Source organism: Sparus aurata, chromosome 6 (assembly GCF_900880675.1).
Source record: "Sparus aurata chromosome 6, fSpaAur1.1, whole genome shotgun sequence".
Classification (NCBI taxonomy): domain Eukaryota; kingdom Metazoa; phylum Chordata; class Actinopteri; order Spariformes; family Sparidae; genus Sparus; species Sparus aurata.
Genome location: NC_044192.1, coordinates 28,688,814 through 28,707,750, shown reverse-complemented (window position 1 = coordinate 28,707,750; position 18,937 = coordinate 28,688,814). Strand labels below are relative to the sequence as shown.

At 44.3% G+C, this 18,937-nt stretch overlaps 1 protein-coding gene across 1 annotated transcript in view; it reads left to right on the top strand.

Moving 5' to 3' along the window:
* Nucleotides 1-18,937, top strand: part of tafa4b (TAFA chemokine like family member 4b) — a 57,680-nt gene that overhangs the window by 2,882 nt on the left and 35,861 nt on the right. The window contains exons 2-3 of the mRNA XM_030421506.1: nucleotides 13,886-14,037; nucleotides 15,206-15,321. Coding sequence (XP_030277366.1) covers nucleotides 15,207-15,321 — 115 coding nt within the window. The 5' untranslated portion in view covers nucleotides 13,886-14,037; nucleotide 15,206. The remainder of the gene's footprint in view (nucleotides 1-13,885; nucleotides 14,038-15,205; nucleotides 15,322-18,937) is intronic.

The window sequence follows — 18,937 nt, the reverse complement described above, 5'->3', positions numbered from 1 at the left end:
TGTGATGAATGGATACTTCCTGACTGAGAGGAGGAGGAGGAGAGGAGAAAGGAGAAGAGAGGAGGAGAGGCATTCTCTCATGTCACGGGCAGAAAGATGGAGGGAGGCCTCTCATTTGTAAACGACAGCATCCTGGACAGCTTTTCATCTCGGGGCAGTTTCTGGGTGTATTGAGTCGGAGAGCATGAACAGGCCCGATGCGGAAGCAGTGGACAATAACGCCTTCACTCATCCTCATGAAATCAGGTTCAGAGGAAATACACTTGGGGACTTGACGTGTCTCCTCAAACAGGAGATCCATGACTCTAATGGAGGACAGGGAGATATTAGATCAGTGAGTGTGGGCGCGGCCTGTATCTGTTTCTTGTCTCAACCACAAAACCACAGCTGGACAGAGGTCACGACCCCCGGTCAGATAAAAAAAGGGTAAAGTTCAGATGTTGCTGACAGGCCGGAGTGGAAACATGTGATACCTCATTGGATTAAAGAATAACATGGCCTTAGGATAATATCCGACTGTAACATGATTTACAATATATGTCCTGACATTTGGAAATCTCCTCCAAAGCACTAGGACTAGGGGACATTCAAATATCGCAATATTTTCGACCAGATTTTGGTATTGCAGCAATATCGGTAGTTTCACATGATATCAACACAATGAGGTTTTTTTCAAATCAGATCAGTACTCATCAGTTATGTGGATATAATGACCAAATGCATAGAGGAAATTATTAGAACAAGTCGAACTGTCTGGTGAGTAAAGAAAACACACGCCAAAAAACAAAACAAAACAGGATATTACTGCAGTTGTGATTTATCAAAATATGATGATATCCAAAATCTAAGATGATATATAGTCTCATATCACAGTCATATATTATATATTTCTGTACACTTCTCTCTGTGTCTTTCACTCTCACACACCCTCTCGCCTATAGTCTATAGGTGAGTCTACCAACTCAGGAAGAGATAGATTCACTTACAGTCTAAGAATCCTGTTATTTTTTTTTATCTTAACATGAATGATCATCATAGGCCCACGTGTTCAGAGGCTGTGTCCTCGCTGCAGTGGCCGAGGGTTCAAATCGAACCTGTGGCCCTCTGCTGCACGTCATACCCTCTCTCCTCCTCCCTTTCCTGTCAACACTCTATCAAATAAAGGCACAGAACCCCCAAAAGTAATGACAAAAAAAAAATAAAAAATACATCTCATTTTCATCCCTAATTAAACACTGGTTCAAAAGGAGATAAAGCAGATGACACTAATGTCTTAGAATTAAAGCTAGGCCGATAAATCCCTCGTTATCAGCTTATTGCAGCCATGGAAGTATCAATGTACACGCTGGCTGCTAATTAACAACCTGGAGTGCAGAGATGCCAATTTAGGTTTGAGGTAATTTCGCTAGAGTGTTTTCATTACGTAGTTATAGTGTGAAATGTTCCACTTAATATGTATCCTAAAAAAAAATAAATGGATTAAGATCGATTATTTACATAAAAAAAACAAATTTGCTGACAAGTCACTATCAGATTTTTTTAAAAAACCCTTAAATATCGAAAATTGCAATAAAAATCCAGTATTAGTCATGCTGTTATGCCCACCTAATCCAGTCAGGAAAGAAAACTTCATACAAAGACAGTCCTGTCGTCTGGCAGAGAGCCAGATCGTAGCCACATCAATGTACCTATCCACAAAAATGAACAAAAAAAAACACAGCTGATCCACTCTTTAAAGTTTCCTGTGAGCAAAGCTTTCCAGCACTGAGCTCTGCCTTCACACAGCAGTCGTTTTGTCAGGGCGGCCTCCACCTGCTCCACCGACAGCGGAGGTCTCGTGTTGGAGCTCCACAGCCGTGTGTGTCTTCCATTCTCCCCTCTGTCAGTCACTCAGTGACAGCAAGGCCTCGCTCTCCTGTGTGGCGCCCTCACACCCTGCAGACTCCATCCAGATTCCATCCAACAGGCCCCGCTTTGACTGACAGCCCGCCCGGCCACGTGTCCTCCCCCTCGTCCAACCCAGAGAAGACAGTCAAAGGCACAGCAGACGCGTCCAAACTTACTGCGCTCATCGTGGCTTGAAAGTAGTTGACAGGTTGCAGGTTAGTGGATTATTGGTGTTCATGTGCCAAGTGCTTTACGGACTCGGTCGTGTCCCGTTGAGGGATTATTTTTTTCAAACATCTGTTAGAAATTTTGGAGTAATTAATTTATGTTTAATTTCAGTCATTTTCAATCGGGGAGGAGTTTTGAGGACGTCGTGACCATTTTGTGGGAGCTCAAAATAACGTCACTTCACAGACCTCAAGGTGATTCCTCCACAGCTCCGACTCACTTTGACCATGACAAATCTCCCAAAGTGATTGTAATGATTGTAATTGAACAGGCTCAGTCCCTTCCCACAGTGCTCCATCTATCACCTTGGATACAATCTGCTGCTTCCACTCGTGTGTGTGTGTGTGTGTGCGCGCTTGTATGTATCCATGTGTGCGTCCCTGTTCGCTCCCCTCCGGCAGCTGGCAGATGTGCCGGTATCTGTGAGCGACAGTGCGAGTGTGTGGGAGTGTTAGTGTGTTTGTGGGATTATGAAAAGCTCCCAGCATGCTCTGCAGCGTGCGTCCACTGTGCAGCCGCGGCGAGGAGGCGGTGTGGTGGTGGCGTATCCTGGGGCCGTCATCACAGCAGCCCTCAAACAACACTGTGCCTCACGAGGGGGGGAGGAGGGCTCAACCCCGTGGGATGCAGAGGATGAAAGCAGAGTGGGTGAAGGGGTGGAGGGGTGGTGGTAGCGGTGGAGGAACAAAAACAGCAGAGAGGGAAGAGAGGACGCCAGGGCCCAATGTGGGGGCTCACTGGACGGAAGAGTTGGATTGAATGGGTGTGTAAGAAAAAGTCTAAAGAGAGGAGTACGGGTAGTCAGGACTGAGGGGAGATCTGTCAGCAGTGTGTGTAAATGTGTATGCCTGTGCACAGCCAGTGTGTGTATGTGTGTGTGTGTGTGTGCTGGAGGTGATGGCTTTGTAATGAAAACAGCAGGCAGCCAGCGGTCGAGGGCCCCTCTCAGTGGCTGACTGATGTCAGTCACCAGCGGACAATAGCCTCCCTTAGGGATGATTGTTCAGACGAGGGTGAATCATTATTTCTGTTGGACTGTGTGTGTGTGTGTGTGTGTGTGTGTGTGTGTGTTGGATTGTGTGTACATATCTATAGTGAATTCAACTTTTCTGTAAATCATCCAGCAGGAGAATTTTACATTTTAATGCATATCCTATCCACAATGAAATTTGATGGTTTGCCAACTAGCAACAGCTTTTACCTAGACTTGAATTCAGGTGAACTGGTTCCTGCATTAATTACACTGTGGGGATACGAGTCGTGAAGAAGAGAGAGAAGAATAACCTTTATTCATCACGTACAATTATACAATGTACAATGTGGTGAAAAGTTTCTGTTTTTTAGGCCAGCAATATACAACGTCCGGGAATAATCTTCTTCTTCTTCTTCTTCTTCTTCTTCTTCTTCTTCTTCTTCTTCTTCATCATCCACGGTCCATTTCAATACTTTGATTTTCGATAGCCTACGTTCAATACACTAGACAGTTACTCCATCAAACTGTGCCCCTCGAACGACATCTGTCTGGTTAAGAATGACAAGTTGTCAAATACTTCTACCTCGTCAGTGTCACAGGAATTGCTTCTTGATCTGTCATCGATGCTAGTCCCGTTAGTTAAAGCTAGCGATTTCGGTGAAGACCTTTGCAGTTTTTAATGTGAATGTGAAAGGAATGGTTGAGGTGAGAAAGGGAGGCTGCAGGACAAAAATGGATCAGCTTTTACTTTGTCGGACTTTGGGGGACAGTTCAGCCAAATCTGCCAGATCTGCAAGCAGGTGAACTGCTCAAGGAATTTGATGATAAGAGCCATTATGAGACCTGTCAAGTTCATGACTTCTCCTGTGCAGCCCTCAATCATATGCTGGCTCCCTAAATTGGCACTCAGTCATCATAACTAAGAATGCCTGGTTTAGCATTAGGCATGTGGTGGTTAAACTGAAAGTCGCAGCAGCGTCCTCTCAAATGACAAAAACAAAGCGTGTGTGTGCGCTGAGAACATGCATCTACAAGAATGAGACCATTTATATGAAAAAGGTTTTTGTGTCAGCATATCTGTTCGCTGATATCTGTGGATGATCCTTGTATGGAATTGCTTTGTAAGACTGTGTGTGTGTGTGTGTGTGTGTGTGTTAGAGCGAGGGTTAGAGGCCCTGCTTGTCTCGGGGGAGCAGAGTGATATGGTGTCATGCTCCAGAGACCCACAGACAAATTAATTCACTTATTGACACTGCTGACACGTCTCAGTGACTTTGTAAAATGAACAATTGATCAGGCTTCCTCTCCCTCCCCGCTCTCTGTCTTTGTCTCTCTCCCTCTCCCTCTCTTCCTCTCTCTCACTCTATTTTCTTGACCTCCCCCTCTCTTCTTCCCTCCCTCCTTCTCCGCCATTGCCCCGCTCTGACCGCTCTCCAACGCCTTCGTTTGTAGGTCTCTCCCTTCATGCCCTTTCTCTCTCCGTCCTATCAGTATCAAGCTCTCCCTTTTGCTTCAGCTCGCCAATTGACAGGCGTTGCACGTACGGTAATTAATATAATTACGCGCAAGCTGGTCATTAGCAGCTGAGGGGACTGATAAAATCAAGATGTCGGTTTGTCTGCATATACGAGTTTCCGTGCGTATATGGATGTGCGGAGATAGCAAAAGAGAGCGTGTGTGAGGGAGAGAGAGAGACAGAAGGGGAGGTCATGAAAGCAGCTTCTTCATCTGTGAGTCCATTGATTTAAAGCTGTTGTGTGAGAGTGCCATGAGGCCCAGAGTTGAGCTCCACTGAGCGTCCGTCCGGCGCTTTTCTCTTGGGCGGAGTAGCTACAACTCGAGCCGAGGCCGAGGCTCACAGAAAAAAATCAAAGTGGGCTCCACATCAAGGTTGTTTATTTTCCATTAATCATAATTTGGGCACAAAGCACAATGAACGGCCGCTTCTCTCCGGAGACCCGCTGTCAGGGCCTCGGCCTGCTTTTGTTTGGCTCCGGGCCGCCATTCGATACCGGCAGCCACTGAGGAAGGGCCCAGCCACACACACGTACAGACACACACACACACCCGCACACCTTTTTCTTATCCTTTGTAGAACTCCAAAAAAGGAGCAAGGATCAGTGACTGGGTGTGTGGAAACCATGTCTTGACTTGGCTCGGTTGCGCTGTCTCCCTCTCGCCCGTCTTGCTGTGGTTCACCGCTTCTCTCATCTGAGCCTCTGCTCCTTTGGATCCATCTACAGGTGGGGAAGGGAAGAAAAGCTTGGGAGCGGAATGAAAACTGGGGAGGACAGATGCTTGCCGTGAAGCAGTGAAGAGTGGGTAGATAAAGACGGAAAGGACATAAACATGAAGTGGGACAAAGAGGCGCTTTCCCATTATCAGAAGAGGTTCCCTCCTGAAACTCAAATAAAAGAGACCTATTATGTTTTTTTCTCTCTCTCTTGTGCATGTAAAAGATCTTGACGGTTAAAAAGACCAATGTCCACACCAGCAGAAGCTCCTCTCTCCCACAGATGCAATGCTCCTTAAGTGCCTGAAACGGGTCGCCAGTAGTCCCGCCTTTATTTCCATCACTTTGAGACATCACACTACGCCAGCACGTTAAACATTTGCATAATTCATGCCTAGCGTCTAGTTTGGCACGTAAGTATTGATTGAGCACGGCCGCTTTGGGGTTGTTGTTAGCGGTGGTGGCTCAGTCGTGCGAGAGCTGACCAATCGGAGCAGACTGGGACCTCAAAGAGACAGGAAGTAAAACAGAGCGTTCCAGACAGAGAGAGAAAACAGCGCTGCAGCACTGGACAGTATGAGAAGACTGATACTTTTGAGCATTAAAGCATATAACCCTATTCCTGTAGTACCCAAAATAAACTGATTAACCTGAAAATTAGAACAATATGTCTCCATTACATAGTCCCAGCCCCGATAAGAAAGTCTGGCATTGCTACTTCAGACCCTGTAACAAATGGTGAAGACAGGATGTGAGGAGCAACTAAACTTGCATTTGTGCATGACAGTGTGAGTAAAAACTCTAAGTCTGTGTTCATACGCTTGTGTGAACACGAGCTGGTACGTGAAATCATCACAGTGGGGAAACTTTGCAGCAGACCATCGCGGGGGAGGAGGGACAATCAGCGGCGGAGACAGAAAGCTTACTCGGTGAACAGAACAGTACATAAAGAGCGCACTTCGCCATGCTAAATCACATTGTTTGCTTTTCTTCCCCCGTCACCAAAAGCGAGCCGCAGCCAGCAGAAGATAAAAGCGGAGTAACGGCAGGAAAAAGGGCATCAATATTGCAGATACCTACCGTAGTTTGTCTGGAGAAGAGAGGGGAAACAAACCTGCCAAAACTTGTGTGGGTGTGTGCAGCCATCTAAAAGTGTCTCCTTTGCTTTCCACCTTTCCATCCATCTTGCAGCGCTGAGGGACACTGACTTTTAACGGCCTTTTATTGCTTTATTAGAGTGTGCCGGATTTACGGCTTGGGCCCTGCCTCTGTCTGTCAGCGGCTCTGAGGAGGCTCACTCTGATCTTCACATGCTGGCAGACTTGTAAAGAGGGGACAGGGACTGGGCTGGGGCCGCAGACTTGTCGCGTTAGCGAGCTAATGTTTATTAGCCTTTTAGCGTCTGCTTTTTTTCCGTCTCCATAAAACAAGTTACAACCTACATCTACCTCTCCACCTCCTCTGCTTCAGTGGGGGAAGCTGTTCAGAGACTTTAATGAGCCTTGCTCACAATGTGCGTATGTGACAGGTACATCCAGCAAAGGTCGCCTGTTAAACAAACGCTCCTGTTCATTCTGTGAAAAGAAGAGTGATCTGTATAGGTGTGTGAGTCTAGGTGGAAATGTTTCTATTAGTCAGTGCGTAGGTAGATGGGATGATATTTGCGGGAATGCAGCATGAGTCTGCAATTGTGTTTATGCGTGCACCAGCTGGAGAGGTGGTCCAGACACCCTGCTTTGACACGTGAAACACACACTTGGGGGGGGGGGGGGGGGGGGGCAGTGAAAGAGAGAGGGACAGAGAGAGGAAGTGAGAAAGAAAATGAGTTGGTAGAGAGAGAATGAGGAGATGAGGGGATGCAACCTTGGAAAATGGCACAAAACTAGAGACAAACATTTTCTGAGCACTTCCACGTCCACATACACACACCAAGCCCCACACAAATAAAAACACACACACAGACACACACACACACACACACACACCGTGGTCACCGGATCCTGAGACGCCGGCTTGTGCAACAAGGTGGGATTTGGACTTAAGTGCAGGCCGATCAATTGAGCTGTAATGGTACCTTAGTGTCAAGGCCATTCTCTGAACTCTGCAGTCAATACCAGAGCCAGGTAATGGTCCTGAATTCAGACTTTCACTCACAAACTCTCTCCCCTCTCTTTCTCCCCACCTGGCCATTTCACCAAACAGAGGATCCTCCACTTTATTGTTTGTTGGTTTATTGGAGGAAACAATACAGTGGCGGAGATGTGGGGGTGCAGATGGATGGCAGTAAACGGGCGCAGTGTTATTGTGTGTCCCTCATATGACTTCTGACCTTTTCTTCTATGAAAAACCCACAAAAGTATCACGTTATACAATAACATAAATGTGCGATTGCTGTCGACTTTATAGAGGAACACAATGTAGTTTTTATCTCAGTCACATACCTTCATACTGATTCCATTAAGATTATACCTACATATTTGTTCATGCTCATGGAAGAATATGTATTTGTGGCATGTATATCACAAAACATTACCACAGTTCAGCTGGACTAGCAATTGCAAATTATCATTATTTGCATTATCGATTATCGAATCAGCCAATTATTTTATAGATTAATCAATTAAAGGTGCAATTACAAGAGAAAGATCTTCCTTGAAATAAACAAACTTTCTTTATTTTCATGACCGAATAAACAAGCTGATCTGAAACCACAATTCCATACTGTTTTACTTTGTTTATATGTGGTGGACCCTGCCACCTTTCTAGCTTCCAACAGTATTCAGAGGACCTTATTTTCCTCTGAGAACAACTTGTTTATTCAGTTATGGAGACACATTTTTTTTTCCCAGATTTGTATTTTTACCTCATTAATATTATGAATATTTAGAATATTTTCTACAAACCTTCACAGTGCCCCATTAATATTTTAGTCTATAAAAAGTAATAATAAAAAAAATAACAATTGAAAAATTATCATCACTATTTCCCAGAGCCCAAAATGCTGTTTTCAAATTGTGTATTTTGTCCAGCCAACAATCCTAAACCTCCAACTCTCCATTTACAATCATAAATGACAGAAAGAAAGAAAGAAGAAAAACAGCAAAAGTGGAGCCAGCAGATGTTTGCCATTTTTGCTAAAGAATTGATCAATTGATCACCAGAGTGGTTGGCCATTATCCAACTGATTGCTTGATTAATTTCCTTTTGATCGGTTCAAAAGGAAATTAATCAAGTAATTGGTGCGGCTGTAGTTAGAACTATTAGTTTTATATGATGTTGTGTGTCAGATCACACTGAAACTGAGAACGTTTGTACAATTTAAACATATAAAGTCTGTATCAGACTTTGTATTTTGCAACTTTTTATTAAAATGGTCTAAAATTCACGTGGAAGTGTGTGTGTGTGTGTGTGTGTGTGTGTCTAACTCACATACACGATTTTCTACTTGACCTCCTCTGCCTGATGCCACAGTCAAAGGAACTCTTACGAACATTTCACACACACATGCACGGTGTCACAAACAACCATGTGCGGTGACGTGTTTATTTATAAGATGGAGAAGAAAAACAATAGTGGTACATGATTAGAACTTGCAATGAGGCATATTGACTTTGTGTGTGGGAGAGGAGAAGCTCATCTGCACACTGATGAAGGGAGGAATGATACCTGCACGTTACGGTGCTGTGGAGAGCCATAGTGAGGGACTCAAGTAGGAACAGGGATAGAAAAATGTGCAAGGGGCTTCTCGCTTCTGAATACATACTGTGTGTTAATTTAAGTTTGTGTGTGTGTGTGGGGGGGGGGCCCACACCCGTTCTATCTGCCCGGCGACCCAGAGGAAATGGCGAGGTGCAGACTGCTGTAATGGTTTCGAGTCGGAGGCAGACAAATATATAGAAGCAGAACATTACACACCCTAACTGAATGTTAATACTCTGCATATCGGCAGAAATCTGAAACGCTTCACATAAGATTCCATCGGGCTTTGTGCTCTCGCCCGTTTCATTTTCAATATCTCTCCGCCTTAGGGAGATGCGCTTTGTTTTACACTGATATGCTTTTTGTCTGCTCGGGCTGTGTCTGGGCACACAAAATCAGCATACTGAGAGACTGGTGAGATGCTTGTGTGGCCTTCAATCTCGCTGCCTCTCTGTTTTTACACACACACACACACACACACACACACACACACACACACACACACACACACACACACAGGCACACTGCAGCTCGAGCCAAACTCATACTGACATTTTTGATGTTAATGTATCTGGGAGCCGTACATTTTGCATTTATTTTATTTTTTTGTGACTTGTTTCATTGATTCCATTTAATGTGAAAAGATTTAAATTCAAAAGAAAATCCATTGGTATCCAGGGAAACTGTTTTTGTACGTGTAAAGAAAGGCTTCCAAAACAGAATTTTGAATGAATTTTAGCAGTAAGCTGCTGTTACGTCAGGTGTGGTAGTGGAAGAACCTTTGATTTACTCAGACAAAATTAAATTGCAGCGTGACTCTTTTCTGTATAACAGTGGTCAGGTAGAAGCCTCAGCACATGCCACAGCTGGCATCATATGACTGTTGAACATATCTGATATGTAATTAACGGCCACTATTGGTCCATTTAATCAGCCAGCCCATTCTTCACAGTAACAGAACGAGTGTATTTGAGAGAGACTAGTTAAAAAAATTAGGACTAGGGTGCCAGTTTTACTTTACAGTGCTTTTCTCCATGTAATGGAACGATGGAACTTAAACCCTGGGGGTCTTACAGAGTTTCCACAGGGGGGCCGCCAAATCACTGTTCCCTCTGCCTATGAGGTAATGTTTTCACTCATGTCCATGTGTTGGTTGGTTGGTCAATCAGCAGGATTACACAAGAGCTTAACTTTAGGTGTGGATCCAGTTGAAGGGACGGATCCAGGATTTTTTTTTCTCACTTACTTTTACATTGTGAGATAGGGTTTGTTTTTTCCGAGTGATACAGAGCTAATGAGTTTGATATTCAATTAAGCTTGATTCAATTATAAAGTGGACTGTTGGGCCTTGGCGGGGGTATGCACTCTACTGAATGCAATTCTAGTTTAATCATGATTTTAAAAAATGATTTATTTGTTTTTTTTCTTCTTCAAAATGCACATGAATAGAAACCCTACCCAGAGAACTGTTATTGGAACATATTGGCCACTTAGCTGTTATTTTTTTCCCATCTTTATAGACTTTTCTGTGAGCGGCAACGGAGCGTTTGTAAGTTGTCTGTAAGAGCAAGAGACTCTGACTCATCCTCCACCTCAGAAAGCACCAGGGAAGTTGCAGAGGGAGAGGCTACCACTACAGCTGCTGCTGACGTGTTTATTCATGGCACTGTATGACGCTCACACGTTATCGCAGGCACAGTTTAATATTTAACAGAATTATACGTGATATTTGTAGTACCTGCTCTGACTCTCCATCAGCCATGGGATCCTTGGCCTGAGGAGACAGGGAACAGGGTCATTCTTATTAAAAGGGTTGATCATAGTGTGATTATTAATATGCTTAGTTATTTCTCCTGCTCATTTCATCCTGGCCACTTTGATTTAGTTATTTCTTGCCCAACATAATGTAGAAAATGATACAAAAGCTCTGCAAATGATTATTCAAAAAAATAAATCTTGTATCATACAGGGAACTCTTCGTTTTCAGACCATATTTCTTCTTTTGGTCCAAATTCTGGCCTACTCATGTGCTGGAAAAAAAAGGTCAAAGGTCACCAAAATTGAAAATCATGAATGACCTTCAGAAATCTGCCACTTTGGTCAGCAATTGTTGATAAATCTTGCTCTGGAGCAAAGTCTTAACCGGATCAACCTAAGTCGATGAAGTTGATGTTGTTTTTTCATCGTTGTCATAGCAAATCACGAAGTGCAAAATCTCCAATGAGAGATAACAAATAAAAAAGGCAAACTACAAATATTCACCAAATCCCACAGCAGAGTACTTTTACACACCAAACAAGAGCCGCAGGGATTATCGTATCATATAATCTCTGTCACTGTCAGTGACATCCCCATCATGCAGAACGTGTCTCATCTTTCAATTTCTGATATCATACATGTTTCCTGACGTGTCAGATAAGGTCACTTAGATTTTCTACATGAGTCATTTGACGGATTCATCTGAGTGTGTTTGTGCGCGTGTGCCCTGGCTGATGATGTTGTTTGGATGCAGGGCACACTGATGTATTTGTGGCCGAGGTGGGATTGTCTCATTGCATGTCAATGAGCCGCTGTGTCACTCCTGTGCGATTACTCCAAGAAATGACACGAATCAGCCCTGCAGACCGACGGAGAGGATGAGGTGGAGAGGGTGATATAGGAGGAGGGATCGTCTTAGAGTCGTGATGTTCTCAGGTAATCTTGAGCATGTTTGTTCACGTGAGTGTGTGTCCTCACTGCTGCCAGATCCAACGTCTCCTCACAGCTGACGACCAGCTGAGCTCCCCCCCATGACACACACACACACACACACACACACACACACACACACACACACACACACACACACACACACCTCTGCTTCCTTCGTCCTAATGTCCTCAGGGACCCTTGAGACTTTTTTCGGCAAATTATTTTTTTGTGTAAAAATGTGTGCGCATGAAATTGTGTCTTCATGCACATCAGCACAGATTTATTTCCATCAATTTATTGCTCTGTTATAAGGCCGCAATCTGTGTGTAAGACCCAGTAGAGGTGACAACATTGCTATGACTGATGGGACGTTTTGTCCCTGAAGTCCCAACGAGACTCAGCTGCAGCCGGAGACCACACACACGCACGCACACACACCCACACACACACACACACACATATTCATACACCGGTATGCACTATTGTGCTCTTTTAATGAGTGTATCAGAGAACAAAGCTGATAAAAATGCGTGCCATAGCCCAGCCTTTAAAAAGAGAATAAGAAATGGGCTACAGTGCTGCCATGCAGCATGCCTAATCACACTGCACACACAGCACATGAACTTCACATACTTACACATACTGTACTCAATACACACACACACGCATGCACACCCAAGCAAATTCATGGACACATTATAAATGCTGCACACAAACAAATAAACACAGAAATGCAAATTTGAAATGCACAATTATATAAATCCTGTGCATGTCAATGTGGGTTCAACACTCTGCTGTACAGGATGGCTTTGACATCCGCATTTGCATTCCACTTTCTCTGCAGGAGAGCATACGGAAGAGGCACCCAGTATACACAAACACATCAGTACATGTGTGTGTGTCACATTCTGCAAACACAATGTACCATCTATAATTTTCCCCACTTTCCTTTCCCTCTCATTATCTCACCCTGTCCTTTGCCCTCTTTCTGATCTTTTACTCTCTGACCTGTGTCCCAATTCTTGATGTTTTGGTTAAGTTTGGTCATCTTTGTTAATAATCACAAACAGCTCCCATGAACTTTGGCTCACTGTCACATTGCCCTGTTGGTTCCTGACCTGTAGAAATAGGCTCTTGCTCCTGAAGTATTTCCTCTCGATCTTTGGCTCGTTCGTTGCCGCTGCTGTTTGTTTGTTCGCCACCAGGGGGCAGTGGCGCTACACTGATGGCTGAGCGGATCTGTATCTGGACTGGTTGGAGCTGACACATTCCCAGGAAGTTCCTGATCATAACAGTGAACTGAGCCGCATATCAATGAGTCCTGATGAATAATGAAGGCTCGAGGAGGGGAGAACATTTTGTTATTAATGTGAATCTGTTGTCTTTCATTTAGTTTGTGGAGTTAGTCCCTTTGTCAAGAGAGGTGTGTTGACACACTATTACAGCGAGATGTTAATTCACTCTGTGTGTGTACGCAGAGAGAGAGAAGAGAGAGAGATTGTGTGTGTAGAGGTGCCAACACATCAGAAGCTGTCACTCAGGTGTAATTAGGGAGAGCCTCTGCTGCCGTCCTCCGACAGTGTTTGAATTTACCTTGCATACACTGTGCTCACGCGCGCGTGTGTGCGTGCGTGTGTGTGTGTTTGTGTTGTGAACATCTGATTGCTGTTGGTGAATGTTTAAGCTATGAGGCCCTTCTGCAGGTTTTTTCTTTTGTAAACCCATTTTGGAATCAATCTTGAAGTTTAGCTGTTATGTACACTGTTCACTGTTTTAGTGTGTCCATCTGTGTGTATGCTCATGATGCATGAGGGAGTGTGTGTATGTATGTGTGTGTGTGTTTGTGAGAGAGAGAAAGAGGGAGAGCTGTGTGTGATGTCTAGAATGGGGATCACATTCAGCCCGGGGGTAGGTGAACCTATTGTAAACAATGGATCTGACAGAATCTAGGCCTTCACATCTCTACTGTGTGTGTGTGTCTGTGTGTGTGTGTGTGTGTGTGTGTGTGTGTGTGTGTGTGTGTGTGTGTGTGTCTGTCTGTCTGTCTGTCTGTCTGTGTGCGTGGGTGTGTATATGTGTGTGTAGACCTTCGTACAAGGCCATTGGAGGCCACTGAGGAACCCCAGGGCAGGCTGGCCTCTCTGACCGAGTGTCTTTGTACCTCCTCTCTTCAGGGGCTTTTTCTGTTTGAGGTGAGGAAGAGGAGAAGCAGGAGGAGGAAGAAGAAGAGGAGGAGGGCTGAGGTGTGCATGAATGCAGCCATGGCCTGTACACCCTGTCCATAGAGGAGCTACCGAGTGGAAGAGAGATCAAAGACGAGCGTCAGGTGAGACGACATCCTGATGGCAGGAAAGATAAAGCCAAGAAAAAAAAAGCCCTTGTGCTGCAACTATCGATTATTATCATCATCCATCTTTTATTTAATTAAATGATTCATCGTTTTGTCTATAAATGCTGATCGCAGGTTCCCAGAAGTCGAGCTGACATCTTTAAATAGCTTGTTTTGTCCAAAAAACAGTCTCAAACACATAGATACAGGATTTGTATGGATATAAAACAGAGGAAAGCAGCACATTTTTACATTATAATACCTGAAGCCTGTTGATGAATTTCTGTTCATGTGAACTCAACCCAGGTGACAAAAGAGACTAAGGAGACATGATGCCATATGTTGAAGTATTGACTGTTTCACCCTCATGAAGAAAAAAGTCTTTGCCTGAACCCCAAATATATCTTACCCACTAAATTGTGCTTGAAAATGTAACTTAAACAATGAATCCAATATAACAACTATTGTCTATTAGTTTTCTGGTTGATTGATTAAATCCAATAAGCAGATAATTGTCCCAACAACATCAACATGCAAACTGCAATGGAGCTGAACCAATGAGCCGATCAGTAGAGAAACAGTCAGCAACTGAAAATGTGTAATTTTTCTGGCAAAAAGGCTGAAATATGATAATTCACTGCTGGTCCTGAATGATTTGGGCTTTGAACTGTTAGTCAGAAAAAAGGAGCAACTGAAAGACAAAACTCTGGGAAAGTAATTTTTAAACGTAACCGACTAATCAAGACTATAATCTAAAGAATGATCACTTATTGGAATAATGATAAGTTGCAGTCCCGATCTGCGTGTTATTATTTCTGAGGGTCATGTTTCTGTGTGACCTGTCATTGCTCGTGAAGTCTCTTTTGTAATTGACTCCTGCCAGAAGAAAATTGGAAGAGCTAATCCTAATGACATACTAACACGCATTAAAGGATGCTGGTAGCATAGTTGCACCGCCGTAGCGTTTGCTGTGTCTCCGTGCTGGAAGAATATTTTCCTCCGGTGTATTCTGCTCTCGAGCGTGTCATTTTTTTTCCTTTGACCTTTGTCCAATCACCTCTCACATTGCAGTATTTTCTGTTTGCTGTGCGGTTCTAACCTCTTCTCGTGCGTTCTCTCCTGTTCCCCGTCTTTGGCCTTCTTCTCTCCTCCTTCCCCCTCTCAGGATGAAACTGTGGGGGAGGTCATCTTGGCCTTTGCAGGCGGCCTTCCTTGTTGCCTTGGTGATGCTCTGCGTCGACCCGGTGTCCGCCGGCAGCCGTAACCATCGGGGACCCACAGGTACACCAGGTCTTGCTCCGAACACCCCTTCCAACACCACAAGAGGTTAATTACACTGTCACTGCAGAGGTACAACACATGTTCCCTGAGCCTGTCGCTGCCTGAGTCGTCCTGGACCAGGAGGAGCAGGCTAACCCTGTGACATGTAATGTAGACGATACCTCGTTTTGGGCTCGGATGCAAACACACACCCCTGTTTGAGTGATCAAGTCTGTACGGCTACAAATGGCACTTAAGCTGTCAGGAGCTGTCAACACAAATAGATCAGCGTGGGTGTGATCCGATCCATCCAGCAGCTCAGGCCTGATGCTTTTGTTCTCAAGCAGGTTTAGGGTTGCCACGGAGTAGGGCGGAGAAGACTTTTAATCCTCAGGCTCATAATGCTTACATTAATATGCATAGCTCTGAGTGCCCCCTTCAACCACTTCACTTGCTCCCTGAGCAATCCATGAAACGGTATAGAAACCATCGTCACCTCTGACTTAACTGAGGCCCCACAAGCTAAATCTATTCTCTGTGTTTAATTTCCACAAGTCATGAAGACGCAACAAAAAAAAAAATGACCAACACAGTGTTATTAATATTTCATTGGGAACGGGGTGCTGAGTCACAGCATCTCGCTCCTCAACTTTCTTAGAGACGACCTCCCAAGTCACCTCATCCTCGCGCTTAATTACGACAATTTCCTTAATTATCTCTTGGTTTCCACGTTGTGTTTTGCAAGGTGACCTTTATGTGCCACAGAAATGCTACCAGCATCCAGCCTGTGTGCTGAGTGATTGTATTAGTTTCCTTTTGATGGAGAGGAGGCAGCCTGCTTACGGCGGGGACACTGCTAATTGCCGGCCTTGTGTGTTGTGAAGGTCAGCGTGGGTGCCCGCCCCTTTTTTTTACTTCGCCCTCGCGCTGTGGAACAAGATGAGTCGCTCCCAAACTGACTGGTGCTTTTTATTAGAGGGTTTACTCTTAATTGGTGGAAGTTTAGGACTTGTTGGCTCTGAATACCAACGTTTCTCTCTCACACACACACGCACACACACCTACACACACACACACACACACACACACACACACACACACACACACAGCAGTTTAAGGCTGAAAAATAATTGGCCGCATGTTGTGACTGTTAGATGTGTTTTCCATGTTTTCTACTAAGGTGCTGTTTTGCTGGCAGGTCAGTGAGGCGTTTGTTTGATCTGCGCTGCTGCTGACGTACCGGCTGCTGCCACATGGTGGCTCTAGAGGTTAAAAAATGCTCCTCTAGAAGTATGTGGTTCTTTTTTTTTTTTTTCTTTTTTTTAACTCTTACTCTCATTTGCTCAACATTATTCTATCATTTTACAGAAACTCTCCTCAAAAACACTTCAGAATCTATAGCGGGAAAAGGATGTGATGAATGTCAACTTACCAAGCAGAGCTTAGATGACTGACAACTGTCACTTCAAATAATAAAAAAAAAGGTTCTTTTTTATTTCCTGGCAGCGCTCCTGTGAGAATAACATACATAGAATGAGCCACGAAATGTGTTTCTGCTCGGTTCTCTATATTACAGCGCATGACCACCTGGCAGGTGTCGCATGAGGTCCTTGAAAACAAACAGTTATTGTTTCATTTCTTCTCTGACCTGCAGATGGCACGCACCGTAAACATCCTTAAAAACACATAGTGAGAAATCTCACACACAGAAAAGAGCTTTTCCCTCTCCGGCTTCACATCTCAACACTGAAACATGCAGCACGCAAACATGATCAGCCAGTATATTCAATACTCTTACCGCCTTTTTCACAGTTGGCCCTTTCACAAATAAATCAGTGCTGTGGAGAAAAGAATATTAAATCTGTTGCCAAACAGGCAGAAACAAATGCTCCAGCACACACACAAGATCTTTGATGTATTTTATTTATTCTTTTGCTGCGTTTCATTGCAATCACACGGAGCAATTCATAAACAGTCACACAATAAAAATTGGATTCTCGGAGTTCAGCAACACTCTCCTGTATCTGACAATTATATTTTAGGCACCGAGATTCTCATAAAAGCCTTTACCTCGTCTTTTTTGAAGACTTGAAATTTGTTTCTTGGACTAACCACGAATCCCTGAATGTACTGATGATTACCAATCATATCTAAAAAATGTCCACAAAGATACATAATTGTTACTTATTGAGGTGTCCTCCTGACCTCTGCATGAAAAAGCCAGCTGTCACACTCATGCATTTGAGGTGTGTCAGAAGTGTCACTTTGGACACTTTGGAAACGACTGTGTGCACGTGCGTCATGCTCATATTTGAGCATTCTGCACACCAGTCTGCGTGTCCTCATCTGAGGTCGCTTATAAAAGACAGCCCCTTAATAAACAGCACTGGTGAGGTCTCAGAGAGCAAGTTTTATTGGGGATAGATTTGTTGCGCAGGAACGCTCAGCCGTGCTGGCGACCCGTTAACGATAATTAGCATAAAGCCTTCGGGCCTGTTAAACACTGATAATGTCAGGAGGATTGATGGCCGGCGTAGGATCAGGGTGAGAAGGAGAGGGAGCAAAGTGGAGGAGGGGTACGAAGGGCAGCGAGGGATCTAATAGGGTAAATGAGGAGAGGAAGGAGACAGGGTATGAAATAAATAAAAATCAATGTCTAATATTTAAATATGTTGATTCGTATTAGAGAGGATAACATGTTTGACATGCTATCCCACCTTGTTCCACTTTGTGCAGTCTGGAAACTGTGTTCCTGAGACATGCAGTATGTCCCCTCCACTCTGACTTTGCCGTCTCAGACAGATCTGCCAGATATCTGCCCTTTCATAGCGGTGGACATGCTTGTCAGGTATTGACAGGGAGAAGACACAGCTTTTTGATAAATTGCACAACGCTCCTGCTTGCCTGTGTCTGTCAGACTACATCAATCGCCTGACTAACCCATCAGTTCAAGGTAGCTTGGTTTGTTGGCTGCCCAGCTACTGTTGCCACCCACCCCCCCCCCCCCCCACCCCACCCCACCTTCCCTTTGCCTGCCGTGGGAATAGAAGCATTTAGCCATGCTTGAGAAGTCTTTTCATCTCAGTGTACGCCAGGCTCTATTACATTGAGATGGCCATAACAGATTGGTTTAAAGGCAACATTGAGACATTAGATACACTGTTATTATGTGTATATAGCTGGAGGTTGACTGCTCAACACATGAATAGTAAGCAGATGAGGGGTGAGAGGCAGCAGCTCCCCGAACAGGGACTGGCGGAGGAAAGACAGAACTGAACAGTCGAGCTGTAGTACTTAAGTCTGCACTCTGGGCCACGTTTCTCATGTCAGGAACTTGTAATAGTTGTATTTCGATTCAGAGCTCTGCTTGATATTGATCCATCTTTATGCTGTTCACTCCTGGAACTCTAAACATGCTCTGAAAACTCACTCACCAGTGACGTTTCCCTGCAGATTATCGAACAATGTATTTGACAGCGTTAACATACAGTATATGACTGCACTTACACATTTGTGGAAAACGTTCTAAATCAAATAAATCTAATTTGTGCGGCACCTTGAAAACGGAGACTCTTTTGACCAGCTCAACATCAGCATATTAGCATTGCCATTGTTAGCGTGCTGACATTTTCTATTA